Raw genomic sequence first — 14,934 nt, forward strand, 5'->3', positions numbered from 1 at the left:
GTGATCCAAGATTCAAATCTGAGACCTTTGATTAAGGAAAAAAAAAACTTATGATCCTTCTTCTTGTGGCACGTTAGAAAAAATTGGCGATTCTGTTTATGAAGCTTTAGTGTCAAGGGTTGTGTTGGGTTGGATAAGATTCCTTCACCCTCAATCAAAGATCTCGGGTTTGAAACCCATAATCTTGTTAGGGAGCACTTTTCCCGAGAATTCGGTTTAGTCGGGACATTAATACCGGACACTGGGGAAACAAAAAAAAAAAAAAATATTAACGGAGCTTTTATGACAACCTACCTAGTAAAACACGGACAAAGCATTTGACTATTTGTGCCTATATATGTATTGTCACAAAAGAAAATTATAGGAGAACAACTGGCGTCATCTACTTGTCCAACAGTGCCGGAGCGAAGTGTTTTTTGTTCAACAAGAATTGATTTATACGAATATCTGTAATAACTTTTTAGTACTATCCTTAAGTTTTTCAGTCAGTGGTATCCTTAATTAGTTTTGGATCGAAAGGAATTAAGGAGCAAAATAGTAATTAATAGAAATTGGAATTCTTACACTATACTGCAGCCCAACTTAAAAGTTAAAATAACCTCAACTTTTAATTTTTGTAAATTTTAGCCAATATAATCTGTCAGTTTGTCTAAATATATACGTTACACATTTTTTGATTTCCACTGTACAGTACCCGCATTGGTATTCGACTATATATACGTTACACATTGCTTTTACACTTTTCTTACACTGACTATACACTTTGTATATATTGAGTATACTCGGGTAATAAATACAAATGATTACGAATAGGAGGGTGAATTTTTTTTCAGCCGCCTAGCTATTTTTTTTAATTTTATAACCATGTTTGGTTTAGGTTGCTGCCATCTCGACTAATTCCATAAGGTACCTTCTATCTCCCACGGACGACCATTGTTATGATCTCTTAAGAATCTCTATACTCAATCAGACTATTTTTAGAATTGAAATATAACCGTTGTTGACCTTTTTTTAGTAGACTTTAAAGATAAATGTGCTACAAAAGAAAGAAAAAAAAAATGGGCAATCCCATTATAGCAGTGAAGCGTTCCATTTTGTGGACCAGGCGAGCCATTGGGCTGTACATATAAGAATCTTTTCATCACCTTCGTCTTTTTAATTCATTTTGGCCCTCTTCTTTTAGATGTCTCATTCACACAAAGTATTTGATTTAGATTCTTCTACTCTGTGCCGCTATTTCTATCAAAAGAAAGTACAGTCAATTCTTATTTCTTTTGGCTTGTTACAGTGATGGGTGGTTGTAAACTAATAACAACATTTGGTATTTACATCTTATTTGATTGTTTAGACAAAAATTCCCAAAAAACAGCTTTTTCAATCTATTTTTGTGTGGAAAATGACAGAATACAAAAAGTTTCCACCTTAATCTTTTAATTTCTCACCTCGTTTGAACTATATCTCAAACAAAATACAATTAATAGATTGTTTCTTGGTTATAATATTTGAATAAGATAGTTATAGAGGGGTAATTTTACAAAAAAAATGTACCTCTATAATGATAGATGATGTCATATATAATTAAAAAGCTGTTATAAAGAAAAATTGCCTCTTAGTGGATGTGGAAGATATATTTCAGCATAGTAATAGATAACAATTTCTGTACTTTGAATATAAAAAATTTCTGCACTTTGAATTTAAACACAATGTCTGCTCTTTGAATCTAGGAAGGTCAAACATATAAATAATGTAAACCTTTTAGATCCAGCAAAAGTACACCATATAAAGGGTACCTAGTTTTTCAAAGCATTATTTTCATTTGCGCAAAAGATGGCCGCTTTGCTCATTATTGTTTAGCAAGCGGATGGAAGATTTTGCACATAATTTCACAAACAAAACTCAAAAAATGGAAAATTAATTATCTGTTTCAACTTTTCCATACGTAAAACAATGATATAGAAAAAGTTAATGCAAAGCAGCTTCAAAGAAGCAGTAGAAGGCAAAAACAAAAAAGTGAGTTACACTGATGTATGTTATATGCTATAAAAGTGAGAGACATGAACTTTAACAAAAATCCATACATTGTGAAAGACAATAAATGCTATAAATGGAAAATATTTCAGAAAAAAAAAAAGAACAAAAGGAGGCGAACAATGAAATGAGGCTTTTTACTAGGGTTTGTATTTGTCTTATATAGAGTTTTATAACAACTAAGGTGCTAGAATACATGCTTAGGGTCTAGGGATAAGGGCAACGGGCAAAACACTAAAAGAAAAAATATCATATTTTTGGGCAGGCAAGTTGGCCTGCCACAGCATTAAACAAATAAGTAATACTTGATATATGTTATAAAATAAAACTAACCACTAAAATAAGTAAGTAGTATGACTCACATACAGAGAGAGAAATGAAAAATACTTTGTTTTATTAATTTTTGTTGTACTATCCATCAACAGATGAATGGATATATATAGCCTCATACAATGATGGTCATATGGGCTCACATGACAACATCATCATGACTTTGTCATCAACACTATCTCCACTAATGTCAACTATCTTAACTAATGTCCACTATCTTAACTAATGGACATCCACTATCATTTCATAACACTCCCCTTTGGATGTCTATTAATTAGATGGCGTGCCTCGTTAAAACCTTATTAAAAAAATCTGTGGGAAAAAGTCCTAGTGAAGGAAAAAGAGTACACATATCTAGTAATACGCTTTGAGAGCTGCCTCATTAAAAACCTTACCAAGAAAAACCCAATGGGACAAAACCTTGGTTAAGGGAAAAAGAGTACAACACGTATTTCACTCCCCCTGACAAAGACCAAAATTCAGATGTCGGAGTCTTCGCATTCCAATCTTGAATATCATCTTCTCAAGAGTTGAAGTTGGTAAAGATTTGGTGAACAAATCTGCAGGGTTGTCACTTGAACGGATTTGTTGCACATCAATATCACCATTCTTCTGGAGATCATGTGTGAAGAATAACTTTGGTGAAATATGCTTCGTTCTATCTCCTTTTATGAAACCTCCTTTCAATTGGGCAATGCATGCTGCATTATCTTCATATAAGATTGTGGGTATTTTATCACATTTCAAACCACACTTTTCTCGAATGAGATGTATCATTGACCTTAGCCACACAACTTCACGACTAACTTCATGAATAACTATTATCTCAGCATGATTTGATGAGGTAGCCACAATAGACTGCTTTGTAGATCGCCAAGATATGGCAGCGCCCCCACAAATAAATACATAGCCTGTTTGAGATCTAGCTTTATGCGGGTCAGATAAATACCCTGCATCGGCATAACCAACAAGATCGGGACTGCAATTGCTAGAATAATATAAGCCCAAATCGATAGTCCCCTTTAGATACCTCAATGTGTGTTTAATTCCGTTCCAGTGTCTCCTTGTAGGAGCACAACTATGTCTCGCTAACACATTAACTGAAAATGCTATGTCAGGCCTTGTGGTATTGGCAAGATACATTAGTGCACCAATTGCACTAAGATATGGTACTTCTGGACCAAGAATTTCCTCATTCTTTTCTTGAGGTCGGAACGGATCTTTATTCGCATCAAGTGATCGAACAACCATCAGAGTACTTAATGGATGTGCTTCATCCATATAAAATCGTTTCAACACTTTCTCTGTATAGGCAGATTGATGGACAAAAATGCCATTTGTCAAATGTTCAATTTGCAAACCAAGGCATAATTTTGTCTCTCCAAGATCTTTCATCTCAAATTCCTTCTTTAAATAATTAATTGCCTTTTTGAGCTCTGCAGGAGTTCCAATAAGGTTTATGTCGTCAACATATACAGCAAGTACAACAAACTCCGATATTACTTTCTTTATAAAAACACATGGGCAAATTGCATCATTTGTATAGCCTTCCTTTAACAAATATTCACTAAGGCGGTTATACCACATGCGCCCGGATTGCTTCAAACCATACAATGATCTTTGTAATCTGATTGAATACATTTCCCGAGACTTTGAACTACATGCTTCAGGCATCTTAAATCCTTCAGGGATTTTCATGTATATTTTATTTTCAAGTGATCCATATAGATAGGCTGTAACTACATCCATCAAATGCATCTTAAGTCTCTCATGGACAACGAAACTAATGAGATAACGTAATGTTATTGCATCCATAACAGGGGAGTATGTCTCTTCATAATCAACACCAGGCCTTTGTGAAAATCCTTGTGCAACAAGGCGTGCCTTATATCTTTGTATCTCATTTTTCTCATTTCTTTTTCGCACAAAAACCCATTTATAACCAACAGGTTTAATGCCATTAGGTGTTTGGACTACAGGTCCAAAAACTTCCCGTTTGGTAAGTGAGTTTAATTCTGATTGAATTGCCTCTTGCCACTTTGGCCAATCACGTCTTTCTTGGCATTCTTTAACAGATTGGGGTTCAAGATTTTCACTATCTTGCATAATTCTTGTTGCAACATTATAGGCAAAGACATAATCCACATTTATTTCCAATCTATTCAAATTAGTCCCAACATTAATTGGATTAATTGATATTTCCTCATTTTCTTGAGTCTCAGGCTCATTGATTTCTTCAAGAATATCACTATTGCTCAAATCTCGAATTTCTTTGTGAGGTTCTTTCGTAGTGTCATCTTGACCATTTGTTTTTCTTTTTCTAGGATTTCGATCCTTAGAACCCAATGGTCTACCACGCTTCTGGCGTGCTTTGGACTCGTTTGCTATGACACTAGTAGATGGTCCTACAGGGACATCAATCCGAATCGGGACATTCTCTGCAGGGATATGTGATTTGGTAATCCTTTTCAAATCTGTAAATGCGTCTGGCATTTGATTTGTTATTTTCTATAAGTGAATAATCTTTTGAACCTCTTGCTCACAAATAGAGGCACGTGGATCAAGATGAGACAATGATGAATTATTCGACAAAATTTCCCTTTTTATTTCATTATTCTCTCCCCCTAATTTTGGGAAAATTGTCTCATCAAATTGACAATCTGCAAATCGAGCAGTGAACAAATCTCCGGTTAATGGTTCAAGGTAGCGAATAATGGAGGGCGATTAAAACCCAACATATATTCCTAATCTTCTTTGGGGACCCATCTTGGTGCGATGTGGTGGTGCTACAGGCACATACGGCACATCCAAAAATTCTTAGATGGGATATATTAGGTTCTTGACCCAAAACCAATTGCAACGGAGAAAATTTATGATAGTTTGTCGGTCTGAGACGAACGAGTGTTGCTGCATGCAAAATAGCGTGACCCCAGACTGTCGTGGGCAACCTCGTTTTCATGAGCAATGGTCTTGCAATCAGCTGCAAACGTTTAATTAATGACTCTGCAAGGCCATTTTGAGTGTGAACATGAGCTACAGGATGTTCAACTCTTATCCCAATTGATAAACAATAATCATTAAATGTTTGGGATGAAAACTCTGCAGCATTATCAAGGCGAATAGACTTTATCGGATTATCAGGAAATTGTGCCCGTAATCGAATTATTTGTGCCAATAATTTCGCAAACGCCAGGTTGCGAGATGACAGTAGGCACACATGAGACCATCTAGAAGAAACATCTATTAGGACCATAAAATATCTAAATGACCCACTCGGGGGGTGAATTGGTCCACAAATATCCCCATGTATACGTTTCAAAAATTCAGGGGATTCAAACTCAACCTTTGTAGGTGATGGCCTAATAATTAACTTGCCTTGATAACAAGAAGGGCAAGAAAATTCATTGTTTAAAAGAATCTTCAGGTTCTTTAATGGATGCCCATTTGAATTTTCTATAATTCGTCTCATCATTATAGATCCAGGGTGTCCCAATCGATCATGCCAAAGTACAAACATATTGGAGTCCATAAACTTCTGGTTTACGACAGAATGTGTCTCAATTACTCCAATTTTTGTCCAATATAAGCCAGAAGACAAAGCAGGAAACTTTTCTATAACAACTTTTTGGCCAGAGACATCCTTGGTGATACCAATATATTCAAGATTCATCTCATCCATTGTTTTAATATGGTATCCATTTTGACGGATATCTTTAAAACTTAATAAGTTCCTTCTGGACTTAGGAGAGAACATGGCATCCTTTATAATGAGTTTTGTTCCCTTAGGCAAAATTATGGCGGCTCTTCCGGAGCCTTCAATCAAATTAGTACTACCAGAAATGGTATTAACATTTGCCTTACCCATAAGTAAATGAGAAAAATATTTCTTGTCCTTGAAGATCGTGTGTGTGGTAGCAGAATCAATCAAACATATGTCTTCATAATTGGATTTTAATCCAAACTTACTTTGAGAGTTATCCATATCTTCGAATGAAATGACACAAACAAAGCAAAATAAATACTAAGTATTAGAAATTCCAGTAATCTAAATACAAACCAAAGTTGTACAAACAAATGAAACTACATACCAATACAACGTTTCAATATAATAATCCAAGCCTATATATCATTTAGGATATTTACTTAACTTATTAGGTCAACAGACTAATTTAATAACACATTTCTGTGGATAACCAAAAATTTCTTATACCGAAATAAGGACTCGAAATTAAAAATTATGATTAACAGAGTTGCTGTAAACAATCGCTATAAATAGTACTGTACCCATAATTTCCTTTTCTTTAGTTAGGAAAAATAAGCATTTACGAGGTGTAAAGCAAGTACATAAAATAAAACTGCTTGTAAACTACCCATAATTTCCTTTTCTTTAGTTAGGAAAAATAAGCATTTACGAGGTGTTATAAGTGCATTATATAAAACTGCTTGTAAACTACCAATTGTCTTATATCATATACAAAAGTATCTAACATCTCTTTCTAAGTGTGTCATAGTTCAATTTAATAATTGTGCAACTTCACTTGTTTATTAATGATATAACATTCTTAAACCATTGCAAACGTAATATCTTTTATTAATATCACAAAATATATGCGTACTCGCATTAACTACATTCAATTAACACATAAATAATGATATTGTACTATTGCATTAAATATAGTAATCTTACTCACTGTCACATGGTCTTTTATTCATCAACTACTATGATTAGTAAAGATTAAAATAAACAACTCAATCATCTCTAACCACAGAACCATGACCAATCAAGTGATTTATCTTTCCTTCAGGATGCTCAAAGAAATCTGCTACATCCAAGTGTGTGATGTCAACTTGATTTTCAGAGATAAAATTAGCTTCGAGATTTTTCTCTTTTCTTTTAATTGATGCCTGATAAATCTCAACCACGTGCTTTGCCGTACGACAGGTACGTGACCAGTGTCCACTTCCACCACATCGATAACATTTGTTTTCTGAGCCACGTGCTTCTGGCACTTCATGCCTATCATCCTTCTTTTTCCCCTTTTGGTGGTGATTTTTCTTTGAAGAGTGACTAACAGCAGGAAAATAATTTCTTCTTTGACCATTATAACGACCACGACCACGACTATTATCATGACCACGACCGGGGCCACGACCTTTTCCACGCCTGGAGTAGTGGGCATACACCTCATTCACTTCGGGGAGTGGTGCAGCGCCAGTAGGTCGATTTTCGTGATTTTTCATCAGCAAATCATTATTTTGTTCAGCCACAAGAAGATGAGCAATCAAATCACAATGCTTTGTGAAACCTTTCTCTCGATATTGCTGCTGCAGGAGCACATTCGAGGCATGAAAAGTGGAGAACGTCTTTTCCAGCTTATCAGAATCACTAATCTTTTCTCTACATAGTGTCAATATAGAAGTAATTCTGAACATCTCAGAGTTATACTTCATAACTGATTTGAAATCTTGTAGCCTTAGATTGATCCATTCATGTCGTGCTTTTGGGAGGAAGACCATCTTCAGGTGGTCATACCTTTCTTTCAAGTTTTTCCATAAAACGAGTGGATTCTTAATAGTAAGATATTCAATTTTTAGGTCCTCATTAAGATGATGACGCAAGAATATCATAACCTTGGCATTTTCTTGGTTGGATGCTTTATTATTTTCTTTAATGGTGTCTCCAAGACCCATAGCATCAAGATGGATTTCAGCATCTAGCACCCATGATAGGTAGTTCTTACCTGAAATATCAAGGGCAACGAACTCGAGTTTTGTAAGGTTAGCCATAAAATAGAGAGAATAAAAATATTACCTTAGCCTTCAAGAATTTCTTGAGACGGTAGAGTCTCGTGCTGATAACGTGTTATAAAATAAAACTAACCACTAAAATAAGTAAGTAGTATGACTCACACACAGAGAGAGAAACGAAGAATACTTTGTTTTACTAATTTTTGTTGTACTATCCGTCAACAGATGAATGGATATATATAGCCTCATACAATGATGGTCATATGGGCTCACATGGCAACATCATCATGACTTTGTCATCAACACTATCTCCACTAATGTCCACTATCTTAACTAATGACCACTATCTTAACTAATGGACATCCACTATCATTTCATAACAATATATAAATATAGTCTGAGATCTGAGTCGATGCTCATCTGTTTACTCATAAAATAAAATATTTACCATACGAAGACTTCCGAAAATAGATACTCTACTTTTAAATATATGGAACATTTTGCTAATTAGGGAACTTAATGATGGTGTTTCCTTTATATGGTTTGAAGCATTACAAATTTAGCATTCATATATTCCAAAATAAGAGACAAAGATCAATTTCTTTTTAAGTAGGAATTGAACTAGTGGTGAACCTTTCCGGGAGGTAAGGGTAAAAACTCGGGTACACTTTACTAGTAGCGTACGCAAAAATTTTCGTAAGTGGTGTCGAACAAACTGAAGGGAATAATGAGTAATTTTTCAAGTTAAGGTTTTAAGTTTAGCTTGAAATATAATTCACCTTAAACTTCGTTTCAAAATATTTAATATTGGTTGGGATTTTTTGGCTTTTAGTAAGAACGGTGTTTGGGTTCGATCCTTACTTGGAACCTGCTTTTATTTAGCCATCAACCCTTAAAGAAAATTATAAGAAATGCTAGCGCAAAGGTATAGAGTGGATTTGATCCCTAGGCGTACAGTAAAGTAATGAGGCACCAAACCAGCAAGCCAAATAGTCTTTTGTGTAAGCAGAGTCATTTGTATTATAGTTATACTATTATGTTCTTTTTCTAGATTATAGATATAAATATTAATTAAAATTTTTGACGAAGCCGTGTCGGATGACATCCCTAGCCATAAGTTACGTCCGCCCCTGCACTCTACTCTCCTCAGACTTCACTTGTGAAAATAAGTTGTGAACCGTATGTAGTTGTGTTTTTAGTTATGTTGTGAACCATATGTAGTTGTGCTTTTAGTAAGTGCTAAACCTGCCAATGAATATGCACACAACGGTACCCGGTTTTCGTAGCCTAATTTGGACTCCCTTGTTGACAAAGCTTCAGAACACAAAGAAATTGCACGAGTTGTCCTTCAAATGGGCTGGTCTTTAAATTTTTATCCGTCGGCAATAGAATTTATGCCTAGCGGAGCATATATTCTTTACTCATGCGGGGCATAACTTGTTGATATTATGATATGAAAATATAAATTTATGCGCCGCAAAAAAGTTGTCTGTTATGAGGGGAAAAAATTAAAGACCAACACAAAAGAGGGACAAAAGTGCAAACCCAGTGCTTACTATTATAAAATGCTCCATAGATCTTATTAGGAACATTAAAGGAATGTATTTCAGATATGAAATATGTTTTGATAGAACCTATGAGTCCACCCTTTTAGTGTTCACCACCTGAAGGTTCACCAAAACAGTTTAAGGGACCTGGTCCCTAAGCAGTTTTCATAGATAATGATGGAAAGTAAATAAGACAAGATATTTACGTGGAAAACTCCTTACTCAAGGGATTAAAACCACGACCTACACCAGTAGGATTTCCAACTTCACTAAACTGAGCAATGTTTCAGATTACAAGCTTTTGCAACTTAGGAATTAAACTCTTAATCCCTCCCCTTACAATAACTCTATTGCAAGCACTTTCTTTGACTAACTCTAGTCAACCACCAAACTAATTTAGCTAACTCTAGCTGAATCCTCACACCACTATGACTAACTCTAGCGAAGTGTTTACAACAAAAGCTTGATAAAGACAAACTACCTACGAAACTCTTCTTAAAGAAGTGTAGGTTTACAATGTAGAGATCATAAAGACTAGACAATTCTAGGACTCAAAACATCTTCCATTGTTGAGATCTGGGCCTTGAAATTTGTCTTAGCTTGTTCTTGAAAGCCCCAAGAAGAACTGTGGCGTCTGCACTTGTAAGAGTCTAATCTTTTTAGGTTTTCAAGTGTTAGGTCAAATAATGTCCAACATGTTTTATAAATATGAGACCAAATAAAGAGCATGTGAGGAACATGTGACCATGAGTGGTAACTTTTCAAGGGCTTTTAGTTTCTAGTACACATACAGTTGTGCTGCTGCAGTTCTGCCTGAACAGTGCAGCAGATTTACAGCTGTTAAGTACCGTGCAGTACTCCCATGCAACCTGATGGAGGACCTGGTCCTTGGGTCTTTTGTCAATCATTAAAACTTATGAAATACTGTAACTCATCATGTTTATAGGATCCCCAAGATCTCATCACCATGGAAAAATGTTCTTAATGCTTAGAAAAAAGTTATGCAGCTCAAATTCAACTTCTCTTATGTTATTTTCTTATCTAAAAGACTAGTGCCCAGTAGGACAAGTAGCATATTTTTGCCCCTGTCACCACCATGTATTTTCTGTTTCTTGGAGGTCAATATTAAGTCTCTGCTTCAGAGGCTCAGAGTAGCTATCAACTACTAAGATCATTTTATCAGGACAAGAAACTGAAATTGCATTTTTCAGTACTGGCGATGTACATTTCCATAGACAAAAGCTCTATCGATTCAATCTATTTCATCCTCTTGAATTATACAGTTACAGTTACACCAACGAAAGAAACGATGTGATTTACAAGTAAGTCAAGGCTCTGCTCAGAAAGTTTACATATGTGCAAATAGGGTCAATTCCAAATCATTGATCTTGGTTCATTGCCCTGGGGAGGACTAATGTAAATCCATGAGTAATCGTAAGCAACCAAAATCCTCAAGAGATTTTCAAGAGTCTACTGTTTTCACTCGTCGAAAAATCACTTGATTGAGAGCTAGATAGGCTAGCAAACTCAGAAGATTGAATAGAAATTCCATCAGTGGAATACCATTCTGAGCAGAAACTATCTTTAGTTACGGACGGACTACTTGTATCTGGAGGGGCTAGTAAACTTGAGTTCTGGAATGGAGGTTGCATTGGCACTGGAATTTCAATTTCTTCATTTCTTAGGATCGTTACCACTTGAGACATAGATGGTCGTGAAAATCTTCTAGTTTGTGTACACAATAGCCCTAGCTGAAGCACGCGTGATGCCTCCTGTTCTTGAAAATCACTCATCAGCCTGCTGTCTATGGACTCAGTAATCTTATTCAACTTGTAATTTCTCCACACCTATTACAAGAGTTAAAAACCATGCTTTATTTATGGTCATGTAAATGGCAATGCAATCAGAAACAGTCAAAGGACGAAGCACGAACTATGTGACCAAGTGATCATCTAAAAGCTTAAATTATTAAGGAGAACACACTTTTGATTATGGAATTATATTCAATATATATTTGGGATAACTACATTTTTGGACCGCTCCAAAAAATAATAGCTGGTAAATGCACATGTTTTGTCTATTAAGTATACATATACATAAAGTATACATATTATATACAGAATCAGTGTATATTTTAGCCAGCGCTCGTAATTAATTCTGGCCAAAAATGAAAAAAGCCCATTATAATGTCTTCGAAACTCGATTAAGTGAGGGCGGCGTGAGACTTACAGATTGTAGAACTGATCCAGAATCGCTCACAAAGACATTGCTCTTTATACAACATGCAACCTCTATGGCCACCACTCCAAAGGAATAAACATCTGCTTTCTCTGTTAAACATCCTTGAAGAAGATATTCAGGAGCTAAATATCCCCTACAGCAGAATTATAATCATATCATCAGCACTTTAGCAATCTTCAGCTGAATAATTAAGAAATGAAAATTTGAATACTGATAACTTACAAGGTTCCCGCAACTCCAGTGCTGACATGAGTTTTATGGGGAGCAAAACGTCGAGCAAGTCCAAAATCAGCAATCTTTGGAACGAGTTGATCATCAACCAGAATATTAGTGTTTTTAATATCCCTGTGGATTATCTTTGCTTTGCTTCCTTCATGAAGATATGCAAGCCCTTCTGCTATTCCCAATATAATTTCAAATCGCTCTTTCCAGCTTAAAAATTGACGCTTGTTCTCATCTTCAATAAAAATCAATCAAATTATCGTATATGCTCCAACAAAAAGAGAAAAAAAAAAAAAACAACTAATTAGGCTAAGTTCAAAAAATCGTTACCAAATAGCACTTGATCAAGGTTCCTGTTAGATACACAATCAAAAACCAGAAGACTTTCAGGTCCTTCTATACTACAACCCAATAATTTCACAACATTCTTGTGTTGGATACTACTAATCAAATTGACCTCATTGAAGAATTCCTCCGCCCATTGACGTGTATTGTATAATAATCTTTTCACAGCAACAGTTTTGCCATCAGGAAGAATCCCTTTATATACTGAACCAGATCCTCCTTGGCCTAACTTGTTCAAGGGATCAAAATCCCTTGTTGCTTTTTGGAGCACTTCATACTTGAAATTTAGTTTCGATGTCTCGAGAGCCAGTGGAATCTTATGAACCCTTTTTGTACCTATATATGTCTCGATTAAGCAGAAGATCCATCAGAACATAAACAAACAGAAATTTAGTATATAGAATTCAAGATTTGAAGACATAATATATGTAGTATTAAAGAACTATACCTCCTTTGTCCTTAGAATATCTTCGGTAGCCTAGAAAGGCTCCTAAAATAGCAAATAGTCCCAAGATAGACGATAACACTATCGCTGCAATTATCCATGCATCCTTACACTCCGTTGGTCCTGGAAAAAAGATGAACAAGGGCCCAAAAGTAAGCTAGAAAATATCCAAATTAGCGATTAAATTTGTTAAGAAAATGGACATTTCGGCCTAGCAAAGCTAGTTTAGGAGGCGAAGATTTTCCAAAATCTTACAAGGAGACAATATCCCATCCCCTCAACCAATATGAGACAATGTAACACCCTACACTCCCAAGAATAGACATCTTAAGCGCGGATGATATAACATACGACTTCAACATTAGGTAAACTGAACCCGACCCTGATACCACGTTAAGAAATTGGACATTAAGTCTAATTCAACCACAAAAGCTAGCATGAGAATTGTCCAAAACCATATGAGGAAACTCCAGTCCATTCACTAAACTAACGTGGAACAATCTAAAAAAAAAATCCTTTTGTTTGATTTTTCACATTTTTTGTTACCTTTATCAGCGAGGACTAGTGCTCCATCACTGAAGAATTTATTAGAAGAGTATCTCAAATAGCAACCAGCATTTATGGCTTTTCCCTCAGCAGCAGGCAAACATTTTCTTACCATATCTCCAGCATTATTCAGACACTTAGTGCATTCTTCAGGTCCCAAATAATCCCAACATTGGCCTAATGCATAAATAGCAAGCAACCCGCTTTTCACAACCGTAGCCCCGAATCCACTATTTACTATTGACATGCCCGTGACATTCGCGATTGCACGATCAACTCTTGCTGCAAAATCCCTTTTCATGTACTGATCGTTTGTTATATCCGTGGGAACACCACAAACATAACTCGAAGAATTCTTCTGTATGCTCTCGTCGAAAAAATTATAATTGTCGTATCTGAGAAAACAACCGTCTAAATAAACAGAGCCACCAGGGGCAGGAATGCATTTGGTGAGCTTATTTTTTGCTTCGATGAAACAGAGCTTGCATTCGTCTTGAGAAAGATCGTTGTGGCATTTCGCTAATCCATAAATATCGGGTTCATTTGTGTTCATTTCATATGTTGCAGACTTATTCTCCGAAATAAAATCATCGAGAGTTCCCATGACTTCCATGTATTTAGGGAATAAATTGGTGTTAATCGCCACATTTGTAAGGGGTTTGCAAGAAATATTAGCTATGGTAGTTCTTGGATCAGCAAGAGAGGGAGATAACATAAAGATGAAGGAAATTAAGGAGATGAACGTGACATATTCAAGGTATCTTTGTGCAATAGGCATTAAATTAAAATAGGAATTTGTTTTTTCTTCCTTGTTTATGTGAAAAGAATTAAAGAGACAATGATTGATTTTTTTTTAATCCTAAACTACTCTATTCCATGTACATTTGGTATTTCTGTAACAAATAAACATATTTGTTACAGAGCATGCGAAGGAATGAAAAGATTAAAGTTTCAATATGTGAGTCTTATGGAAATATCTAAAAGTCGACTTATCTTCAATTTTCTCCACCTCTCCTTCTTCTTCTTCCTCTCTCTTTTTGCTTTATGAGAATACACATGAGAATGCATAAATGTGTTGTAAAAATTAAAAATTTGCAGAAGAAGAGAGAAGAAATTAACGGGGCCTACCCCGTTTGGGGAAAGTTGAAAGTAATGTCAATGATCTCGATTCAATTTTGTTCTTTTTCCGAAACAGAGAGTTGAGGTAATATCAATGGCTAGTATTAATTTCCAAGTTCCATCACAGCTTATTTGCTCTCAAATCTTAACGGTCTATGGTAATAATTCAACATGTTGGTTTTTGGATATTTTTGAACTTTTCTGTTAATAGATCATCTATATCATTTTGTTCATTTCTATTTTGCTAAAACTAAAATCAGGGACGAATCCACCTTTTTAGCAGCGACAAAGGGCGACCGTCGTTTTAATCTAGAATTTTATACATGTACGTAATTATGTACGTAGTTATCGTTGAATTTTTTT

At 35.4% G+C, this 14,934-nt stretch overlaps 2 protein-coding genes across 2 annotated transcripts; both read right to left on the reverse strand.

The window, feature by feature from the left end:
- Positions 1 to 7,107: 7,107 nt before the first annotated feature.
- LOC132631392 (uncharacterized) lies at positions 7,108 to 8,145 on the reverse strand. Its single transcript, XM_060346968.1, has one exon. The coding sequence runs from the start codon at positions 8,143 to 8,145 to the stop codon at positions 7,108 to 7,110; it is 1,038 nt and encodes a 345-aa protein (XP_060202951.1).
- Positions 8,146 to 10,879: 2,734 nt separating this feature from the next.
- LOC132632635 (cysteine-rich receptor-like protein kinase 42) lies at positions 10,880 to 14,676 on the reverse strand. The gene is made up of 6 exons (XM_060348634.1): positions 13,453 to 14,676; positions 12,910 to 13,029; positions 12,447 to 12,797; positions 12,117 to 12,351; positions 11,883 to 12,027; positions 10,880 to 11,500 (listed from the first exon to the last, which is right to left on the reverse strand). The coding sequence occupies exons 1-6, from the start codon at positions 14,228 to 14,230 to the stop codon at positions 11,105 to 11,107; spliced, it is 2,025 nt and encodes a 674-aa protein (XP_060204617.1). The 5' UTR covers positions 14,231 to 14,676; the 3' UTR covers positions 10,880 to 11,104.
- Between the last annotated feature and the right edge of the window lie 258 nt (positions 14,677 to 14,934).

Source organism: Lycium barbarum, chromosome 3 (assembly GCF_019175385.1).
Source record: "Lycium barbarum isolate Lr01 chromosome 3, ASM1917538v2, whole genome shotgun sequence".
NCBI classification, from domain to species: domain Eukaryota; kingdom Viridiplantae; phylum Streptophyta; class Magnoliopsida; order Solanales; family Solanaceae; genus Lycium; species Lycium barbarum.